At 42.2% G+C, this 23,299-nt stretch overlaps 1 protein-coding gene across 1 annotated transcript in view; it reads right to left on the bottom strand.

Annotated features, from left to right (window-relative positions):
• NEURL1B (neuralized E3 ubiquitin protein ligase 1B) overlaps positions 1-23,299 on the bottom strand; it is a 54,100-nt gene that overhangs the window by 5,229 nt on the left and 25,572 nt on the right. The window contains exons 2-4 of the mRNA XM_050962704.1: positions 9,203-9,763; positions 3,008-3,715; positions 649-774 (exon numbers count right to left, since the gene is read on the bottom strand). Coding sequence (XP_050818661.1) covers positions 649-774; positions 3,008-3,715; positions 9,203-9,763 — 1,395 coding nt within the window. The remainder of the gene's footprint in view (positions 1-648; positions 775-3,007; positions 3,716-9,202; positions 9,764-23,299) is intronic.

Below are 23,299 nucleotides of genomic sequence, written 5' to 3'. Positions count from 1 at the left end.
TGCACAGCACCCTGGTCTTTCAGAAGGCCCTACTCTGTCAAAGGAACGTGGCTGAGTCAACTCTTATGCAGCGATGAGACGTATTATAATAGTGGTATTTCTGGCTCGGAATGCAGCACTGTACTTCGAGCCACAAGTATTTGCCAGTTATATTACAAGATGGGAAATTCTTGGGAATCTGCCTGAGCTCCAGACAATAGCACTTTGTGCAGTGTTTTCAGGGTGTAAAGTGCTAGCCACACAGTGACTGATCCTCACCCTGGGAGGTGAACAAGAAGTTGTATTTCTGTACATAGTAGAGGAAACTAGAAGAATTTAAATGGTTTATGGGGCCACAGAGAACTTCCTGGCTCCCAGTTCCACTGAACCACATTGTCCTGAAAATACACGCTCCTGCTATTTTGTGTATGGTCTCAGAATAGTACCCTCTAGGCTGTCACACATTAGCACTGATGCGTATTACATCAGTGAGCTGCCTTGGGAAATCCAGGCTCCTATGTCTGGATGCTGGATTTCCATACACCAGGCAGATAGCAACAATTCTAAGGTAGGCAAGAAAACCTGCTGGGTTGTTCTTGTTTGTTTCCTGACTAGGACGATGATCACGTCTTCCAAGCTGGAGGGGCGCACCGCAGAGGCCTCCCTTACCTAGTGATGACTCTGAAGCAGACGAGGACCTATTCACGCTGAAGGCCATATCGGAGTCACTGTCATACTGTGAGCCTCCAGGGGATCCTGAGGGAGAGAGAGTTCCAGGACTGGACTGGACAGTGCCTGAAGTACAACAGAGTTCAGTCAGTTACAGGTAGAATGGACCTCCCAAGCATCAGCAGTGCTAAATAACCTGAACAGCAGCATCTCTGCTTCACTCGGTACTAGATGGTAGATCAAGCTTTGTAAAGAAATAAACTAAGTTTCTGAGTTCAAGGTTATTACTTAGCAATTCTAATTGTATTTATTTAAAAGATGAACCTCTGTCTTGGCCCAGAGTGTGCTGGACATGCTGCTGAGGACAGTGCTTGTTCCCAGTTCATTCAGCCTGTCTGCTACCCGCCTGATCTGACTAGGAGGCTGCGATTATCTCCCTATTTACTTTCATATGAACATCTTTTCAAGCAAAGACAACTAAGCAAACAGTGGCTGGTTGCCTGACATGAACCTATGTCTGCAAAGGCAGCCAGCCTCATCAGCTGGGGAGTTGAGAAGAAAATCTTCAAAGCTACATCCTACACAGACTAAGCAAAAGTTTAAAGAGCTACAGCTCTGAGATTTTTAAATGGAAGGTGCTTTAGGATAATAATCAAAATGCAGTGCAATATGTGGAGTGACTGTGATATATTATTTCTACTTAAGTTTAAAATAATGAGTCTGCTTAAGGCAACAAGGGATATTGCTGTTCAGCTAGGAACATTTTGCATCATGTCAATGGAAGAAAAGCTTGAGAATTCTCCATCAGATACTGTAGAGAATTGAATTAACCGTGTCCTGATAATGACTCACTTGAAGTCCTGTGCAACTTTGACTATACTGTGCTTCCAAGCTGAATATTTACAGGCCAAATTGTGTGCTACAGATCATTCCTAGTGAAGCTTCCAGAAGCTGCAAGCACATACATATCTGAGGGTGAAACTGAGCACTTGGGTTACTAAAAATGCATACAAACATTTTTTACCAAGGTAATATTTACTTAGAGAAAAAGCTTGATTCTCTTTAGATACAAGCTGGTGTAACTCAGAAATAACAAATGAAGTCATGGTGACATTTTAGGGTATGTCTGCACTGCACTCTTAGCCTGAGTGATTGATACCTGGTTCTGTGTGACTTGCACTCAGGCTGGCCTAGCCGTAATATGAGCCTTCTCACTCAAAGCCTTAACCCGTTACTGTGTCCAAACTATTTCTTCACTGACTCGTGTGTGTTTAGGGGCATATCTCAGGACGCTTTGTGCTGAGATGCTCTAGGATTCTTTCCCAGTCAACTGGATCAATTGCAGGAGAACCTCTGTCTCACAAAGGGCACTGTGGGAAGGGTCTTGGAGGACTATCCGCACTCAAGTGATCTTGCCTGAAACTGTACTGCAAAGTGAGTGGGTTAAAGCCCAAGCTGTATTTTAGCCTTGCGAGCAAGCATGGGTTCAAAACCTAAACAAACGTGCTTCAAGATTTTATGTCTGGATGGTGGGGGTGGGCAAAACCACATGTAGGAGCACAGGCTAAGGCTATAGTGTAGACATATGCTTAGAGGCACTCTAGCTGGAGAATAATAAGCCGTAGTCATTTTTTTCTGCCTCATGCATCCCAACTGAAACTGCCACTTAAAGTTCCAGCTGAAGAAACACTGTTGCTGTTGATGACCCAGGGCACACAGAAGAAATAGCAGAGCTAGATATGCAGAGGAAAGAGTAAGTCTGCAGTGCTGACAGTTAGAAAGAGCCTCAATTTAACTGAGCGAATTGCTTCTAGATGGAGCAGAAAGATGTGACCTCCAAAGCACTCGTTCCTTTTTAAAGAGCACAGCTGTATTCTACAGCAATGGTCTAAAGTGTGACATCTGATAATGAGTTACTGCAGTCTTTGGGGAGATACCATCTAACAGTGTGATATACGTTAAAACCACTGTTGGTTTATAAAAATCATCAGTGCTAGTGAGTTCAAAGTTTAATACCCGTCGGCAGGACTAGTGGGCTCATAAAGATTCTCTTGTGAAAAGTATTGAAATACAAAACAGCTTAGCATTTGCCCATGTAAAACTGTAAGTCTCATGCAATGGCCTTACATGTGAAGGATACACCTATGTTATTTCTTTCCATTTATAAACACAAGCACCCATCTTATTACATGCTTGACAGAGCTGACCACGCTCACTAGGGATCAGATCGTGAACTGCTTATTCACAGTGGTGCTCACCTCCTCACAGGAGCATTACTATTGTGCGAATGAGAGGCTCACAATCTGGTGAAATTTCACAAGACACATGCTCCTTCACATTACTTTTAGGCTGCACTTACCTAATATTTTGAGCTGGTTGATTACTCCATGAATTGTGAAAAACACCCAGAGAGACTGCGAGGTGTCCACGCACATCAGCATCCCTCGGCTGACTCCGTTCATCCCATGGTGCACTTCTCCATTTGGCAAGACCATGAAGCTGAGGATGTCGCCGCTGCTGAAGACTGGGAATGCTCGGTAAACCACCCAGTACTCCTTGCGGTCCAAGAGAAAGTCCGGATCCGCTGGGAGCTCATTTGTCCGTAAAGTACCTGGATCACAAGAAGTGATGCCAAACGAAAGGGCCCCATGATATGGCAACCCTAGGAGTCCTATTTCCACAAAGAGGCTTTCACCAATGTGCAAAGGCCGGTCAGAAAACACCAAAGTCCTATTGCTTTCTTGCCAATTGGTGCATGCCACCATGCGGTCCTGAGAAAAGGTAACATCAGGCCCGCGGGTGGGGTGGAAATGCAGATCCGTATCCAGAAAGGCAGGCACACCCTGGGCACGCTGCCGTCTGTTTGGGCAACAGGGGATTATGTGGTTATCCATCGAAAGCCCCGGCACCCGACTCAAATTTAGGTTAGCAATTTTGGCCACCACTTGGTTGTTCTCCAGTTCATTGTTATTGAAGTTGGCGGAATCATGACTGCTCTGAGGAAGGCAAGTGCTCAATCGTGCACTACTGAGGTGGGTGGAGGTCATGGTCTCTGCAAACATGCTATCTGTGAGACAATTATGAGAACAAGCTGCATTAGATTCAAGTACTTTCCCCACTCTCCCCTACGGGTCAGCTACATTTAGCTCTCCTGCAGACCTCTGCCCACTGACCATCAGTGAGAAAGTGAATGGAGTTCAGCCACTGATTTCTGATGGAGTATGTTAGAGAAACTTATCTGCAACCACCATCAATGATGGAAATCAGATGTCAGCTACATGGCTCATCCCTGGGTTATCTCAAGAGTAGCAAGTGCTATAAATCTTATTCATTGAAGTGAAAAGTGCTTACACTGGTAAAAACAGGGTGACACAGTGAACTAGACAGGCAGTTGCGATCAGGGAGGGGTATAAAGGCTTGAAAACACTCTATACAATATAATTCTCCAGTTCTATCTATCTGCTTTAATGAGAAATATCCCAATACCCTGCCCCCATCCCAAACTCCCCCCCGCCACCCTGTAGTCATATAAGGGTGATGGAAAAGGTAATGCAAGCATAATACATTAATTTTACAGTCCATTTCATAACTATGAAAAATACATGTGAACACAGACAAATTACACACAAAAAAAGTATTTTTTAAAAAAAGAAACGTGTTCGCTTTAACAAAGAGGTCACTGTGCTTTGAAACATATGAGCAAGTCACAGGCTCTGTCAAAAGACCACTTCCCATTTGCTACTGTCTTATCAAGAGACTGACTATAACAGATGTTAATGACCCAGAAATATTAAGACCAAGATAATGTTCAAAGTTGATATTGTGTGTCGATTCCTGTCAAGAGCTGGTCACGAAAACTACACCTAATATATATATTTAAAACAGGAGGAAATTATTTTGATTTTTAAAAAGTCCTCTTACAAAGCAGGGTGAAATCACAGAAGCTCAAGTCTCACAAATTGAATGTGCACTTCAGCCAGACGCAACTCCCTGCTGCCTGTGTATTTACTTCTTAGACAATTATATTAAAACCCAGACTAAATCCAATGCATAAGGCATCAAGACAAGAGTGAGCAAACCATGATTCAATTCATTCTCAAAGATGGAAAAGCATCAGCATCATCCGTGCTGTCTGCTACTTATAGGAGAAGATCTATTGGATTTTTACCAAAGAAGGCAAACACACGAGCCAGTTCAGTGGTTGGAAAGGACAGGATGCCTCGGCTTAGATGCGTGATTTCTTTGAGTGGCCAAGCAGCAAAGCCTCAAGCGTAATCTTAACGGCTGGACCAGCTACTTCCAGAAAGGACAGAGAATCTGGCGATAAGTAGAGCTCAGATACAGGATGAAGGACACTTCAGAGCTTCATGATACCAACACTGAAGGATGCATTCTATGGAGGGGCTACAGTGCTGCTATATTTGGGCTACATTCCCAGCTTTCCCCATTCCTGCAGTTTTGGAATGGAAATCCAGTGAGACTGGCATGCCTAGTTAACAGACCAAAAGAACCAAACTAAAGAAACACCGGAGGGGTAGCTGTGTTAGCCTGGATCTGTAAAAAGCAACAAAGAGTCCTGGGGCACCTTTTAGACTAACAGACGTACTGGAGCATAAGCTTTCGTGGGTGAATACCCTCTTCGTCAGATGCACGTCAGATGGATTTCCACTCCATACGGCTACATGCGTCTGATGAAGTGGGTATTCATCCACGAAAGCTTATGCTCCGATACATCTGTTAGTCTATAAGGTGCCACAGGACGATTTGTCACTTTTTAAAGAAACACCATAGCATGTAAACCAAGCCGACAAGTAAGACTGAAATAAAGAAACTTCTCACAATTGTCCCTTTGGCATCTGAAACCTTCATTTACTGTCTATGTTCAGAGAGGCCTTAAAGAGAGGCTTTTTATAATGGGAAGAATTGAGGAGGAGAAAAACGCTTAAACCCAAAGCAAATCCCTCTGTCCAGTCCCTCTCTGCGACCTTTCCCAATGTGCAGAGACCAAATGAGCAGAAGCGACAGACTAATTCAGACAACTTGGCAGTGAAGTCACAATACTGTGCTTTGGCTGTCAGAGGCTTTTGTCATATTAATAAATGGTCATGAATGAGAAATTCCATGCTGCATTCTACAGCACCTTTAGTCTGAGGATCTCAAAACATCGCACTTAACCTCCAAGCTCCCGAGAGGTAGTTATTCCTATTTTACAAAGGAGGAAACTGAGGCACAGAAATTAAGGGCCTGAATTTCACAGGTGCTGATCAGTCCCTGCTCCAAGTGAAACTCAGTTTCCCCACCATCACCTAGTGAGTCAGTTTCCCCACCATCACCTAGCGAGAACTGAGAACGTTGCTTAGTGGCCTGCCTTTCTAAGATCTGGAATGTCTACAGCTCCCATCGACTTCAAGGGGATTTGTGGGGCACTTGGCATTTTGAAGATCAGGACAGAGGAGTCCTGATCCCTGGTCCTTTGTTCTGTCCACTACTCCACTGCAGGATGGAACTGGTGAACAAAATATACTATGACAAGAGTAAAGGGTTTTGTTTTTCTAACTAGAACTAGAACTACCGCTGGCACTTTAAAAAGCAACACGGATAATGAGGGAAAAAAAACTGTCAGTGGTTAAATAGATTTGTTGTCCATTATTATATTACAGTGCTACCGTGGATAGTAGCTACAATTTAGGGATAACTGAATAATAATGCTTAACATGTTTCAGGCAATCAGAGCACGCAGTAGCACTGCGTGAAGTGCTGTTTATAGTTCAGCATTATTTGCTGTAATATAGTAAGTACCATATCAAAAAGGATCTCGGTCATCGCTGAGTATCTGATGGACTAATCACTTTGGCCAAATCTAAAATATTTGATCTGGTGCCCATTCGATACATCAGAGGCACCTTCTTAGAAAAAATAAAAGCTGTGGCTATTCGGATTAAATCAGCTGATCAGTAGGGAAGGGGTTGGTGGTGGGGAAAGAGGTTGTACGTAGATTTTAGCTGAACTTCAGTTTTGATGCATGCTAGTTTTAAATACGACCCCAAAATTCACTTGAATCTTGAATGTCTTTTTAAAATAATCCATGAACGTTACATGCATCACTTCTATGGAGCTTCATTTAAGAGTCTGCTTAAAACAACCAAATCCTCTTTTACATTTGCGTCCACTGAAAGTGACAAAACTCAAAAGCCTCCCTGCAAACCAAATCTGAAGTCACAGATGAACCCAGTGACTTGGTTAAGGTCAGCTTTTTGGTACCACACGTCAGGGTGGGATATAATACACTATTGCAGATAGCCCAGCAGCACCTGGGAAACATGCAAGTTTTATGTTAATGTTCTTAGAACACTTCACTGGCAGATTACATCACATCAGGTACTAGCATGCCCAGTGCTTTGTAAATGTATGGTAATGGCCTTGTTTATGTATGGTAATGGCCTTGTTTATATGAGCAAAGATAAGTCAGCTCTGGCTTGCGAGCACAGTCTGTTGAGCTGTAAATCTAGGTTGGCTGACTGAGCCAAAAGTGATATCACCTGTAATACAGGACAAAAGACTATGTCAAGAGAAACATGACCTTAAATCTCTTGTCTAAATGGAAGAGTTTAGTGGGGGGAGGGAGGAGGGAGGGAAGGGACCCAAAGCTTAGAAAAGGTTTCCAAACTCTTAGAAAGAAAATGACGACACTGCTGTCCCCTGGCTGATAAGCATGGAAGCTGGCCTCTCTTGTGTTTAGGTGCTGTGCTTTCTAAAAAACCCTTTGATAGCACTGGAATGTAACGTGAGAGGCTCTAAGTGGCCCTGATAGGAGATAAAATATATAAACTGCAGCCTCAGACACAGGGGCTGGGGAAGGGGAATAGGACACGCTTGGAGGATGAGTCATAGCATTTCACTGGACCACTACAATTGGGTGTCTGAGACAGGAACAGAGGAAGCCTGATTCAACAGACTGTCTCTTCAGTCACCGATGTACCCTGCTCCAAAGCAGCATCCTATTTCACTCCAGTGCAGCATAAGCAAGCACACTTACAATAAATATTTTTGTTTTCCTGGCCTAGTGTAATCAAGAGAAACCCGCTAGTGAGATGTGCTGCAAGACACAATGAGCAAATAAATGGAAGAGATCATATAAATTTTACTGGGACCCTGTATGAATATTGAGTACAAACCAGTCATGGACTGACTAAGAACTAGAATTGGGACTGTAAAGAGAAATTAAAAATCACATTTCTAAAGGAAATGCAAGCTTGAAACTAAACGTTTAAAGGAGTCGAAGGAAAGATGAATAAAACTATGTGTGTTTTACTTGACTAGAAGTTGACTGTTTACTAAGGAACATGATCACCATCAATATATATTTGTAAGGTCTATAGTCCACAGAGCAAATGCAGTTTAACGTGGCACAAAGAATGATTACAACACAGCCAGATGCCAGGTGAGACACATAGGAACAAAGATTGTGGGTGACACTGATAAGATGGGGCTGTATTCTAGAAAACAGAGAATCTGAAAATGACTTAGGGGTCATGGCAGATAACCAACTGAACATGAGCTCCCAGAGGCATTGCATCTATCAGAATTCTGTGTCCAGCTCTGATGTTCATACTTCAAAAAAAAGATTAAAAAATTGGAAATGTTTCAGAAAAGAGCTACACAAATGATTCGAGATCTGAAAAACATGCCTTATCGCAAGAGACTGAAGAAGTTTAATATATCCAAGTGAAGGTGTAGCATGTAATCAAGTCACCTCTACAAGTACCTACATGAGGAAGAAATTTTTGATTGTAGCAAATGCTCATCTAACAGAAGAAGGAACAAGAAGATTCAGTGGTTGGAAGCTGAAGCTAGACTAAAAATAAAACAATGCATCTTAACCATCAGGTTAATTACCACAGGAACAACTTACCTAAAGATGTAGTGACTTATCTCAAGTCTAGAGACTGGGTGTCTTTCTAAAAGATACGCTATAGCTCAACAGAAGTTACAGGCTTGCTGCAGAAATTATAGGGTAGGGTTCTTTGCCCTGTGTTAGGCAGAAGGTGAGACTATGTGGTCTCATAATGGTCACTTCTGGCCTTTAAGCCCATCATCCATAGATTTCACAGATTTTAACTACCAAAATGGAAACTGAGGCTGGGTATCAGTGAAAAAGAAATTACAGAATAAGCAGTGACATTTATTAGATTGCAGAAGAGCTTCTCAAGAGAAACACTGGACACGCCATTACCCGAGAGGTTTAGAACCAGAGTGGACAGAGCACTGGAAAATATACTTTAGGGAGCTACATTACACTGGCAAGGGGATGGACTGTACAGGATTCATGAGAGCTTTCCAATCACTAGCTTCTAAGAATCCTGGGGCTCCCTGGATCCCTGCTGCTGGCAATACTGAAATGTTCATGGTGCCATTCACAAATTGTTCATGCTTAAGCCCGTTTTTAGGAACATCAGGTAAAATGTGCCATGTTTGCTTCCTCCATGAAGATGCAGCTGGCTTTACAGAAAGCATGATCCATAGGAGCAGGCCTATGCAGAGAAAGTACACTCACCTAGGATTTGCACTTCATGGGTAATTCCATAGACATCTATCAGCCCCCAGAGAGGCCCAGAGACCTTAATGCCACAGTGAAACAATATTGGCTCCTCATCGTTAATACTATAGAAGACTCTCCCATGGCGGTCGACCCAGAATCCTAGGATATTGTCCCTCAGTGCGAACCTCTCTGGCAAAGCTTTAGCCCAGAATCCAGGTCGAGTCACCAAGTCGGGGCAGGCGTACTTTGGTATGTCATCAGAGCTCATCTGTGATGGATCGTGGATGGTGAAGCCAAAGCGAAGTGCCCCGCTCCACCCATGGTGCACGGCCACCAGCTTGAGCCGCACCTTCTCATAGAGGTGGATGGGCCGGTTGGTGAAAGTGACCCCATTGCAGAAGCTATTCCTCCGGGTGGCCTTGCGGGAGTGGGCATCCAGACGGACGTTTTTGCCCTTGGCTTGGGAGTGGAAACGCGGGGGCTCCGCAATGGTGAGGACAGAGCGCCTTCCATGGCTGCTGTTGGGCAACGTGTAGTAAGGTCTGCTGGACACAGAGCGAGCCTGGTGACTTGCGTCTGCAAAAACAAACAATAACGGCATGGTTAGGCGCATTTAGCCTGAGAAACCTGCATTTGTTCAGTTTGTGAAACTAGGTGAGTGGCTTTACACTCACATTAAAATGGAGTATTGCATGCTGGGGGGTCCTGTAGTTTCTGGGCTTAAAATGCTCTACTCCCAGCTGTACCTGGCTCTACTTTCTGCAAGTTAGGTGTCCAACTTTATTTTTACACCTTTGGAAACTTAAAAAATAACACTCTCATATTCCTACTAGATTTGTTCTATTCCATTTGGAAAACAGCAGTACCTTTGGCTGAGTGTCTAACCGAGCGCCAATTAACAAATAGCCAACCCCTCAGCTGATCTGCACTGCCTTAAGGAATAATGTTTGTTAGGCTCAGGGCTCCTGGAGAGGGTGCACGAAGTATTGATTTCCATGGGACACTCATGCACACAGTTTCTTAGCAGCAGAGTTGTACCTTTTGAAAAATAAACCAAGTTATTTAGAATCTGGAGTATCACATAAGCCTAGCATTTTTCAAAAATGTTAAAAGCTCTGCTTGAAACCATATATAGATTCAGACATCAGATGCAGCTGGCACATAAAGGAGCCAAAGTGTCTTTCACAGAACTACAAAACAATCATGAGACATTGCATTTATGCCACATCTCCCCCGTTTGAAAATCTCTTAAGTGCTTTACGAGCAATAACTGTTCTTGTTAGCCTCACAGAACCCCCACGTGGTAAGGATGTATCATCACCCACATTTTACAGAGAGGTGAATGGAGGCCCAGAGTTTGTGGGCTTGATCCTGCACCATTTTAGTCCCTGGGAATTTTGACATTGATTTCAATGAGAGCCTGTTCAGGCACTATGTGCAGATTACACAGTGAGTTGGGAACAGAGATGGGAATAGAACATAAATTTTGCTTCCAGTCTTGAGCCTCAACTGTAAGATTTGGGAGACAGGGATTGTCTTTTTCTTCTGCATTTGTACAGCACCTAGCACTGTAGGATCCTGGTCTATGACTGGGGCTCCTGGGTGTTACCATAATACCAATAAATAGGGTGACCAGACAGCAAGTGTGAAAAATCGGGATGGGGGTGGGGGGTAACAGGAGCCTATATAAGAAAAAGACCCCAAAATGGGGACTGTCCCTATAAAATCGGGACATCTGGTCACGCTATCAATAAAGAATACAAAAGAACAACAGAAAAGTTAACTACAGGATCATCTGTTCTTCCCATCTCCCCCTCCTTTTGGTTCTGGTTATAATGTAATCAATATTTCATACACCTTTTTAAAGATACAAAATCAGACACAAAAAAGAAACTGAAGGAAAAATGTCTGAATGTTCAGTGCCAGCTATATTAAACATAAAACCTACAAACACATTGATTTTGAAATATTTTGCCATATGAGACTTTTTTTTTTGTAAATTGGACTTTCCCTCAAGCTGTTTCCTCCCTGGGTGTAAGCAATGGCTTCTCCTGGTGTCAGGAAGAGTGTCATGGGAAGCACTTGCTAATAGATTCCTTTGTTTTCAAGAGAACATCAGATGATACTAAAAACTCAGTTTGGAAGAGCTGGCAGGAGATCTGCAATCATGACACCTTTTTGCAAGTGAAAATATAATGGGCACTGCCATGACAGCCCCGTACTTTCATTCGCTTTTTGAACGATCCTATGCTCTACATAACAACAGCTTGACAGGCCAGGGAAGCAAAAGGCTTGGATGGAAGACAAAGGACAAGAGCGAATATCAGAAAACAGGATTACAGTTTATCATAAACAGATAGTTAAGGGTTAATAGAACAGGAGTACTTCATGTCTCTTTTGACTGTAAAGGGTTAACAAGTTCAGTGAGCCTGGCTGTCACCTGACCAGAGGACCAATCAGGGGACAGGATACTTTCAAATCTTGAGGGAGGGAAGTTTGTGTGTGTGCTGTTAGTGTTTGGTTGTTGTTCACTCTGGGGGCTCAGAGGGACCAGATGCGCAACCAGGTTTCTCTCTAATCTCTCTGATAGAGGCTCTTATATGCCCAGAATAGTGAGTACTACGTAGATAAGGCGAGTTAGGTTATGTTTGTTTTCTTTATTTGCAAATGTGTATTTGGCTGGAAGGAGTTCAAATGTGTATTTTGCTGAAAGGATTTTAATTTGTACTTGTATATTTAGGCTGGGAGGGTATTCCCAGTGTCTATAACTGAAAGACCCTGTAACATATTCCATCTTAAATTTACAAAGATAAAGAAAAAGAAAAAACAGTAAAAATTAATTAAAAGCTTTTCTTGTTTAAGAACCTGATTGTTTTTTTTATTCTGGTGAGATCCCAGGGGACAGGGTCTGGATCCACCAGGAAATTGGTGGGGAGAAAGGAGGGAAGGGGCAGGGAAAGGTTAATTTTCTCTCTGTGTTAGGATTACTTTCTCTCTCAGGGAGAGTCTGGGAGGGGGAAAGAGAAGGAGGTGGGGAAGGTGGATTTTCCTCTCTGTTTTAAGATTCAAGGAGTTTGAATCACAGTGATCTTCCAGGGTAACCCAGGGAGGGGAAGCCTGGGAGAGGCAATGGTGAGGGAAAGGGTTTACTTTCCTTGTGTTAAGATCCAGAGGGACTGGGTCTTGGGGGTCCCCAGGCAAGGTTTTGGGGGGACCAGAGTGTACCAAGCACTGGAATTCCTGGTTGGTGGCAGCGCTACAAGTACTAAACTGGTAATTGAGCTTAGAGGAATTCATGCTGGTACCCCCATCTTTTGGACGCTAAGGTTCAGAGTGGGGAATTATACCATGACACAGCTCACGAGGAATCAATTCTGCTCCTGCCATTTCCATGAAGCCCTAAATATTAAAGATCAGAGGCCCAGAACCAACAGATAAACAGAGTGGTCTCTGGTTATTGTGTTTTCTTCAGTGGGGTACTGCATGTGGCAACTGCTGCACTATAAACAATGCCTGTCAAATCCCCTGTGCTCCAATTACTAAAAACCTGTGAATTTACTGGGCTGGACACACACTTAGGTGCTCTTGGCAAGATGTTTCCCATTGAAGTCAATAGGAGTTTTGCCATTAGCGTCCGTGAGACTAGGAGGAGGCCCTCAAGAGAGATCAAGAGTAAAAAATGCAACACATACGGTTTTAAATCCATTTGATGTGTGTGTGCACCTTGCCCACCTGGCTGCAATCTGTTATCAGTTATGCCCATTGGTGTACAGAGCATAAACCTTTCACAGTGCCACGCTTAAAACGGGCTGAGTTCTTGGCTTGCGTATAGGATGTACCAAATTCTTTAATCTCCTATGAAGTCAGATGCTCTAATATATACACAAAATTCCCCTTGGAGCATCGTCTGAGTAAGGACAGCAGCTCAGTCCCTTGAGAATTTTAAGTTGCACTCACCAATGAAGATTTTTGTTTCATTCCTCCTTAAAAGCCCAGATACAGAAGACAGCTGCTACTGGCACTGATCCAACTGTTGTAACGTGGGTGGCGCTCCATGCGTGCAGCGCCAAATGTTCTAAACAAACTATTTTGCTGCAGAGAGAATGTGATTTTGGTTCCTTCAGCAAAGTGAGGGACACTGATACAAACACACACAGACCAGCAGCTAGCGTGTAAAAATGCAGCTACCAACGGCAGTCAGAAAACTAACATTCTTACTAAGAAGCTGGAGTTGGACATTTACCAACTTCAAAATGTGTCTTGGAGCAACAATGCAATCAATCAGCCTCAACAGGTACCACCCTACCCTGAGGCTGGCAAAAACATTTTCAAAACTAATGTTAATTATAGTCTATAATCCTCTGATCTGTATTTTCCAAATGACTGACAATAAAATCCAGGAGGGAAACAATATATTGCCCTCAATTTAGGTTTACTTTGGTAGGGAGTGGGAAGGAGAGCTTTTGTTCACCTTCTCCTTTCTAGCATCAGAAAAATCCACAAGTTTTTGCAAGAACTTTAACATCAGCTTTCCTAGTGCACAGAGTTGGTGAACAAAGGGAACACTCATAGAAACTGAGAACTAGAACAGCATTTTTATAAGTGAGTTATCTTACAGTATTTTCTCCACATGTACTTATCACACAACTTTCAAAAGCAGAGACAGAATGAAAGGGGAGTGTCAGTTATGTCAGTGCAAAGGATGGAAAAGCAATTACAAATCCCCCCACTTCAAACACTTCTCTCATTCCATCCTGCCATAGGCCAGGGTTTTATTTTTTGTTTTAAGTTGTTTTTTAAAAACAGGAAAGCACATTGTGACCACACAATAGGAAACTCTCCAGAGGAAATGAATGGATAATTTATTTAAAATGCCATTCTCTCCTAACATGAACACCTGTTGGTTCCATTTTGAATAAAATTCCATTTACCCCGAGAGCCAGAAGAGGCACTACTCACACAATATTGCTCATTTTTTGTTTTTTCTCAGTTTATTCCTTGTATTACTTCTCTAAAACATACACCACCCTTGCCCCCTCTTTCTATACCTGACATCAAGAAACATCATCGAGTTGGTGGAAAACTATCAGCATTTACAATTACATTACAGTCCTATGCAGCATCTCATTGCAGCTTTTACATTTTCATTCTAGAATAAAAGCCTTAGAGTAAATAACAACGCTTTGTCCAGTGCTTACAGCACTAGCCTAGCACCTGGAAGAATGAGGTTCAGTTTCCTGCATCACCAGAGACCTCCCGTGTGACCTGGAGCAAGTCACTTTTTAGTCTCTGTGCCTCAGTTCCCGATCTGCAAAGCTGGGATAACAGCATCTTCCTATCTGTTCTGAGAATGAATAAAGACTGTGAGGTACTCAGTGCAGTTAGGTAACATGGTATTGGTAAATTCTTAAATATACACATATGTTCTTAAAATAGACTAAGGTATGCAAAAGAACCATAAAACACAATCGGCACCCTCTCCGCATTATAAAGCTTGCCATTCTCTTTCTTCTCAGTTGAACTAATCAACATCATGACCCTTACATTAGTCTCTTGAACACGCGAAAGTTTTACAGTAGTACAGAGGGCTTCAGGGAACATGGAAATAAACTAGGTAAATCAAAGCAAACTGAAATTAAGAAAATATAATTTGTAGGTAGACACTTCTCACTGAAAATACACTGCAAGAAATGGCATCTGACTTTAATTCTATATTTCCATGAACCTATTCTGCAGAGCTACATAAACTGGGCTAAAGCAAAATTAAACTTCTCTAACAGAGACCCATGTACTCTACAGCAAGTCAATATGTACTCATACCACATCTAAAACCTCAGCCTATTTTCAAAAGTCTAGTCAATTTAATTCTTAAGTTACGTTGACCTTTAGAGAGGTATTATAATCAAGACATTTTGTATTTCAAAAACATAGTGCGGACAGACAGGGCCATTTCCATATATTTCTCATGGTTTTAATCTGAAAAATAAAACCCTTCTAGCTCATTTGTGCAGAACACTAGGGATTCTAGCAGACCACAACCACACCTTCACCACCACTCCTATTGTTGTATTGTTCTATGAAAAGCTGCTGCTGTCCATTATACAAACCTAAGATGGGGGCTGGTCTGATGATTTGCTGCTGTCCTGAAGCCCCGAGGCCTGATTCTCCCTTCACTTATAGGACATCTGAAGTAATTCCACTGAAATCACTAAAGTGAGCAAGAAGAGAAGCAGGTCCTGGAAATCAAAGTTAACCTTCGACTTGCTGGGTACCAGTGACTGAGAATAACCAAGGTCATGCTTTAATGCTGAGGTGGAATGAAATCAGAGGTGCTGTGTAAGGCACCACTCCTATATTATTATTATTTGTATTGCCAGAGCACCTAGGAGCCCCAGTCATGGACCAGGACCCCCTTGTGCCAGGCGCTGCACAAACATAGAACACAAAGATTGTCCCTGCCCCAGGAAGCTTAGTTGGGGAAAGTCCAAAGCATGCACCTTTGACTGTGTAACTGCAAGACAGGCAGAATATCGATCAGAGGCAGGTTCTTATTGCTGGTGGCATACCCACAGAAACGAACACAGCACACACCACAGGAGAAAAGGGAATGGATGGATTATTAACAATGCCCAGCCTGGTAAGTGGTGCTAAAGGGGCTAATAGCTCATTGTGACAGTGAAGTTTGGCCTTCCCATTGTGCTCAGAGAATAAATGCTGAGTATGAAGTGCAGTATGAAACGTGTCCGTTAATACTTACTACACCAGGAACATGCTTATCGCCACCACCTTATCTTTATGGGCACAGCTTTATCAAATGGGTTTATCAGAAACGTTAGAACTTTCTCCTTTCACAGTAAACTGTTCGGCAAATGCTGCCACAACCCTGTTTAATAATAAAGGAGGTTTCCAAAGAGCTTGGCACCTTATGTTATGGTGGCCCCTTATCAGGATCCCTCACAAACCCCAACAGACGGGAAGGTTGTGACAATACAATAATGTTTAGCGCACCCCTTAAAAGTTAACTAGATTATAGAAACTCTCCTTTCGCCCCAGACGGCTAAATCCTGCCATGATTTATTTCTGCGGTCCAATGAAAACATAGCAACCCTGCAATGCCAGCTACCAACAAAGGACACGTGATGCTGCTGTCCGTAAATGCATCTCGTAACTTACGTTAGAGTGGAAGGGAAGTTTTCCATTGCTGTTCTAAGCAGAAATGAAATAAACATTCTAATAAAATGCAGAACTTCTTTTAAATATTTATTAAATCTTGATTATATAATCTCTTGAGACAAAGGGATACAATCTGCAATAAATTTTTTTTAGCGCACTGCTTCGATGTTTAAAATAAAGGAACATGACAGCAGTCTCTGAGGAAGTGTTAATTTCACATATTTAACACATGGTTAAGTCAAATTTTTGCAACTTCAGTTCCCAAAGTTAAATCTATGTTTAGGGACCTAAATAAGTGTGGCTTTATTTCTACAGGTGCTAAGGATCTGCAGCTCCTTAATGATATCAACTACCATTGAGGGTGTTCAATCTCTCTGGAAAAAAATCGGGCCACTTTTAATTGGGTAAAATTGGTCTAAACAGCGATTTTGAATTGGTAATGTTGGCCATAGAATACTAAAAGAAAGAAAAGAATAGGGAAAAAAATAAAAAAGCTACAAGTTCATGGTTAGACGTAAACTGACATATGCCTGTATGGACTCCTCACAGCAACATCCTTATAACTGAAGTTTTGAATTTGTAAGTCATTTTGGAAGTGTAAGAGCTAGAACTGTATATAACTTGGTCATTGGAGAGCAGAGGGTAATGTGAATGTTTTCTTCCTTTTTCGATTCATGTGGATTTGCATCACCGGAAGTTCACATGATTTCTTCTAAAAAACAAAGACATGATTTGTTTGAAGGGTCTTCCAGCCATTCTACTGACCTAGGACAAGTTTCCCATTAGTAACAAAAACTCGAGGGACTGTTGAGTGGTTTTGGAAACAATCTGTGCAGCTCTTGCAAATAAATATATATGCGAGGAGACAAAGTGACCTCTTTAAGGGATGCTTCTGCATTCATAATGGAACCTAGAAAATGTGAAATTTTTGCTATGAGACTGAATTTCTTTATGAAATTTTAAGAAATGGTGGATGAAGTCATCTACCATAGCACAAAGGTTAATGAAAATTAGTGTGATTGTGTTGAAATTCTTATTTCACACTCACACATACACCCTTACTGGCTATGTCGTCACTGCAAAAAAGGTGTATTTTTACAATGAGATTGCTGTCCTAGTGAGGACAGTGAACTATAGTTTTTACCTTAATATAACAAGTCAGGGTAAATCCCAGCTGGGCAATACAAGGTTGACCACAACGAGCAATATCAAGGCAAAAACTGCCTGTGCTTTGTCTTCATTGGGATTTTACATTGAGATGGTTAATTCGAGTTCTCGTTCACCGTAAAAACATACCTTTTTTTTTTTTTTTTGGCGCAGTGAACACATAAGGCCATGTCTACACTACCACATCCCTGAGCGACATAAGTTTTGCCGGCATAAGTGGTAGCGTACACAGTGCCATGGCGGCGGGAGGGCTTCTCCAATGACATCGCTACCGCTGCTCGTTGAGGTGGTTTTATTATGCTGACAGGGGAGCTCTCCCCCATTGGCCTAGAGCGGCTACACAAGAGATCTTACAGCGGCTATGTGCATTGGTACAGCTGTGCCGCTGTAAGCTCGCTAGTGTAGACATGGCCTTACTTCAAGTCAAAGACCAAAAACAAATTTTTCTTGGTCTTCCAAACCTTTCTCCTCCTTGCAAAGAAGTCTATTTGTTAACGGCAATGTTTGCAAAACTACTTCTGTGGAATACCACCAATTAAGAATATTTCAGCAGTTTCTCTTGAGACTCACTATTTTTCCACACCAGTCTAGTCTCCTGTCTCCAGATGTGTCCTCAAGTAACAAACTTGCACATGGCTGTTCCTCTAAAATTAAAACAATTTATCTGCATGAGGAGCTCATACAAACGCACAGTTCAGCTGCATCATTAAAAAACAGTACACAAAAGAATGGCTGCCTTGAAAGGAAAATAACCCCGGGCCCAAGTTATCATGGTTAACTGAACATTCCTTGGTCACACGAGCATCAGCAGCTGAAAGACAGAAAATGATGAATAAAGGGCGGCTATTCCAAGGGTGAAAAACAGCTATAGCAAAGAAGTCTTTCATGAACTACAGATGACCACAGAGTATCACAAGGCATTTGGGACAACCAGTCTACCTCCAAACTCACAGTGTGGCAGAGACTGTGATGCTTTACGTAAATAGCCCTGCTTTTGGGGGAGGGAAGGGAGGAGGAGACAGTCCTTCTCTCTTCTTTCTACATGGCGACTGACCTTGTAGCCCCGACCCACCACCTTGAATGGGGCTAGAGTGGCACCAACCAGAAGTGGCTTCTTCATCATCAACACGGGCTCCATCAACCTGGAGTAAGCTGTGTAGCCCATTGTATCACGAAACATCACCAACTCTCTCTATGCTCCCCAGGAACAGAAGGCTGCCATGGTTGTTGCTGAACACCATATAAAGCTGGCATTATGCAGTTCCCTTGCATGAGAGATTATTCAGAAATTAACTAACACACCTATATATGAACTCTGCATTAAAATGCACACTGGACCAATCTCTTGTCAGTGCATGGCTGCATATTTTTAGGGTTATTTTCATCCTCCCAGTTTGAAAACTTGCAAAAACACCCTCTAACTGTTCCAAAAATAATCAGAGCCTTGTATAATTTGGGATAATGTTGACAGGTATAATCATTTCTTTATTCTTCAGAGCCTATGTTTTTCTGTTGCTCTCTTAGATCTTAGAACACCCTTTGTCTTCATGCATAACCTGTAGAATACATTGGATAGTTTTCCTCTGCTTCTGCCCCAGTCCCCACAATCAACTCTGAGCTCAATATGTTTTGCCCCTAACCCCAGCTACTCTTCAAGATAATTTTTTTTAACGCAACAACTTCAGTTTTGTCACCTGAAAGTGAAATATTTCAACTCAAAGCAGCTGATTAGTATTTCCTGGTCCTGAAGCTGATGAGAAAATTCTTCACTCGACAAACTGTTGTTATCACTCTGCATAGCTGAGGTAACAAAAAAAAACGTGTTCAGCTGTTAAGGAAAAAATGTGAGCCAGCATAGGATTTTGAGGTGGGGAGGCTGGATTTCCAAAATAAGGGACAGACCATGAGGGAAGGCAGTATCATCTCGGAACAGGGCACAGAACTGAGAACCAGAAGGAGTGAGTTCTACTCCTGGTTCCGTGACTTTACCTACCCTTGCCTCCTGTTTCCCCTCCCACCTTTTGTCTGTTCTGACTGAAAGCTCTTTGGGGCAGACCCTACCTCTCACTATGTGTTTGCATAGTGCCTCGCACAATGGGGCCTCAAGGTGCTACTGTAATATAAATAAGCACAAACTGAACTCAGTGGAAGCACATGGAAAAACTCACCCACTCAGTCTGGTCAATGAGTATGTTTTAGTAGCAAATTCTTGGAATCAATGAGGCAGAGAGAGAGAGAGATGGAGAAAAGGCAGGGCCCACACGATAATGCCTTCTTGAGTCTCTTTGTGTGCAAGCGATGAAAGCAGCTGCATGATAGATGGAAGCCTTGGAAAGTGCTTAGTTTGTCACCATCTATCACATTTTGTTGACACCCACGTCCATTGGTGTGTTGTTTCAGAAGGCCATGCTCATGAACTAGAATGCTTTGAAAGATGGCCTGTCTGTTGGGTTTTGAAAGTAATGAAATAAGGGATGCAAAATAGATGAAAAGTGAAACCTTTGGGTATGGGCTAAAGAAAAACATCTTAACAACAGTCAGGCAGCTAATCTTACTATAAATAAATCTAGTCAGCAATTTTGGACTATGTGCTCATTAATAGACTGTATATACAAGGCATATTCGTTTTCATACAAGGCCAGCATAGCAAAGCTATGCATCACTAAGTATCTTAGTTGATGTGATATAGAAAAGAAGTCATCATATATGTTTTTACTAACCGTTGTCATTGGTTTTTTTAAGTTCACACTAATTTAGGGAGAGGGTTGGGGTTTTTCTGTTGTATTCACTCTTCCTAAACTTGGAGTCAAAGCAGCAGTTTTTGGTAGTGATCAAAAGTTTGAACAGTGCAAAACTGGAATAAATGGCTATTGTTTCTTTTATCAGTTCCATGTACCAGTCCCAATGGCTGCTGGGATAGAAAGTTAACAGTCAGGGATAAACGTTCAGGACACTGAATAAATTCTACCTATTAATGCTACGGTTCTGTCAGTCACTTAACTATATTAAAAATTGTCACAGCTGCAGTATTTTTCACAGATTTAAAAATTACTTTCCTCCTTGCCATTTGTAGCCATCCATTAGCTCTGGCTTATAAACATTCCTTTCCTTCTAGAGCAAATAAGCTAAGTTGATATTGTAGTGTTGTTGGTCAACTGATTATTTCTCAAACCAATGCTTTATGTTTTGATTTATTTAAAAAAATAAAGATTGCACTGAAGTAGTTGGTCTGAAAGAGCAAATAGTTATGCTGATTTTGCACAGAGAATAAAGGTAGGAACACACAATTCTGGTGAACTCATTAACATGTAAATAGTCTGTTCTCTTGCCCTTTTGCCTCAGAGTAACTCCCATTACTCTCTAATAGAGTCTTGTTTTCTAGCAAAGCACCTTTATTCTTACCAACTGTACTAAGTTATGTGCACTGGGCACTTATAACTCGTGATCATGTCATTCCAATGTGAATGGGTTTTAATGCAATTGGAGAATGAAATGCATTCCCTATTAATATCCTCGCAGCAGCAGTTTTAATTTTGTTCCATCACTGAGATGCAGGGGCCCACGGAAAGAGTGCTGTAGCTTGCACACCATTCCAATGAGTCTACCGGTGCATAGCTTCCAGCACAGACAGGAATAGGAACAGGGAAAGAATTGTGTTGTCCATCGGACACAGGAAATCCAACCCATCCCCTACAGAGTCAAACCATCACTACACCGCACCAGGAGACTAGCTAGTAAAACAACTAAAAGACTTAAAAAATAAGAGTTGTAATTCAGCATGGCTTGCATTTCTATTGTTCTATGGAAACTCTATAAAACTCAGTGCCCAGGATGAATTCATATTGCTATACAATTTCTCTTAATTCCTTTTCCACCCTCAAAAAGCAAATTTGGACAAAGCCCAATTCATGAGACACGCTCAGGAGCCACACTGTCAAATCCCTGAATGTATCTGTGTATGCACCATATGATTTTATGGTGGAACCGTACTGTGTTTGTCTAAGTTTGGTTGTAAGATCCTTGAGACAAGAATAGCCCTATCTTCCTTGTCTTCTGTGCACTCAGTAAAAAGCAACAGAGCTTTCAATATTAGCTGCTCAACTGCTGAGAGATTGAGATTGGTTTATGCACGTAAAGTCACAGCTGAAAAGCAGGAACACCATTCAACTCCAAAGTGACATTGCAAGAGCTGAACTGAGTGCACGCCAGTCCATTTGTGCTTTAAACTCTTCCAAGAAAGTGCTACACTGAATGGAAGGACCCTGCTATTTGTCTTTGCCTTTGTTAAATTTGCTGCAGAAGCTTCACTCTTCACAATGGTTCTAGCGTCTTTCCACTAATTACAAGTGCTGTGTAGTCAGACCTTGAAAGAATCTAGTCCTTTTTATTTTTTATTTTTTTTAAGTCATAGTACTATTTCAGTCCAAACAACTGGGATGGATAACCAGATAAGCACCATACTTCACAATGCAAGGCTTTTGATGTCTTTAGAGAGCCACAAAACCCACAGTAGAAGGGGAAATGAGGCCTCTAGGAAGACGTTCCTTCCAGAGGCCTGGCTCCCAACATGGTATAGGATTTTAAAACGTACTTCTTTTATATTTACACACAGTCTAAACAGTGTTTTGGCAAAGATGGGGGAAAATGCTTTGGGAGGAACACACAGTGGAGGAAGCTAAATAAAGCTGTGACTAGGTCTTCAATCATCTTATTCTTTATGTATACAAAGGCTACGATCCCACTAAATTTTTCAGAAACAATATGTAAGGAATCCGGGAGGCGGGGGTGAAGAGACATGAACAACTGTTAATAGTTAAATTAATGGGAAAAAATACAGCTTTCCTACTTGCCGGGTTACCTCGTGGTTTACAGAGTTCTTTTCCTGTAAAAGATTTAAGGATAAAGTGATTTTGGAGGTGGGGACACAACTGAATCATGAACAGCTGCAGTGCAACTGATTCAGAACTGACAGCCTCTATGTGCGGGAAGGGCAGGGGAAGATGAATCAATCGATCAAGACTACTCGAGTGTGTGTTATGTAAGTATATAAGCACATGGCTGAGGCAGAGAGAGGCCAGGCATGTGACCTGCATCAGCAGCACAACTTCATTTGAAATGTACTACGCTGTCAATGGGGCAGACAACAATTAAGTCTGCCTTGGACAGCAGTGGAAGCCATGGGGCTAAATTCACACACTGTTTGGAAAAATGTATCCCAAACAGTCATGATCTGTGGGGTTGTACAAACTAGGATCCTATCGATTTTAACGGGCTGGCACCAGAACCAATCCAACTCCTGCTCCTTCACTTTGGTCCAAAATAACCTATGTCTCTTGAGCCTCTAGGTAAACCAAAAAGCCTATTTACTTACTGTTGTGGAAGGGGGAGCTTAATGGGGGCCAAGTTTTGTGGGCAAGATTTGTTGGAGGCTGCAAGCAGTTTAGCTACCGGTTTACTTTTTTTGTCTCTTTCTCTCTCTCAAAAGCATATTAGCTGGCTCCTTTATGTTTGTATGAATAGTAATTCAAAGTAATAAATACTTTATAGCAAGGGGAGGGGAGGGAAAACCACCTGTAGCACGGTGATCCCCTGCTCCTGCCTGAAGGGTTAAAAGCAGCCCTGGGAGGGGGCTGTGGCCGGAGAAAGCAGCTTTTAGGCTGGTTTGATTGGAGGAAGTGGCTGCAGCTCGGGCCACACCCCAAACAGATTCACCTGGCCCCATAAAGGCAGAGAAGCCAGGGGCAGACAGTATCTTCCTCTGCCTGTAGAGGG

The sequence above is a fragment of the Gopherus flavomarginatus genome, chromosome 7 (assembly GCF_025201925.1).
Source record: "Gopherus flavomarginatus isolate rGopFla2 chromosome 7, rGopFla2.mat.asm, whole genome shotgun sequence".
NCBI lineage: Eukaryota > Metazoa > Chordata > Testudines > Testudinidae > Gopherus > Gopherus flavomarginatus.
This window is presented reverse-complemented; position numbering and strand designations above follow the sequence as displayed.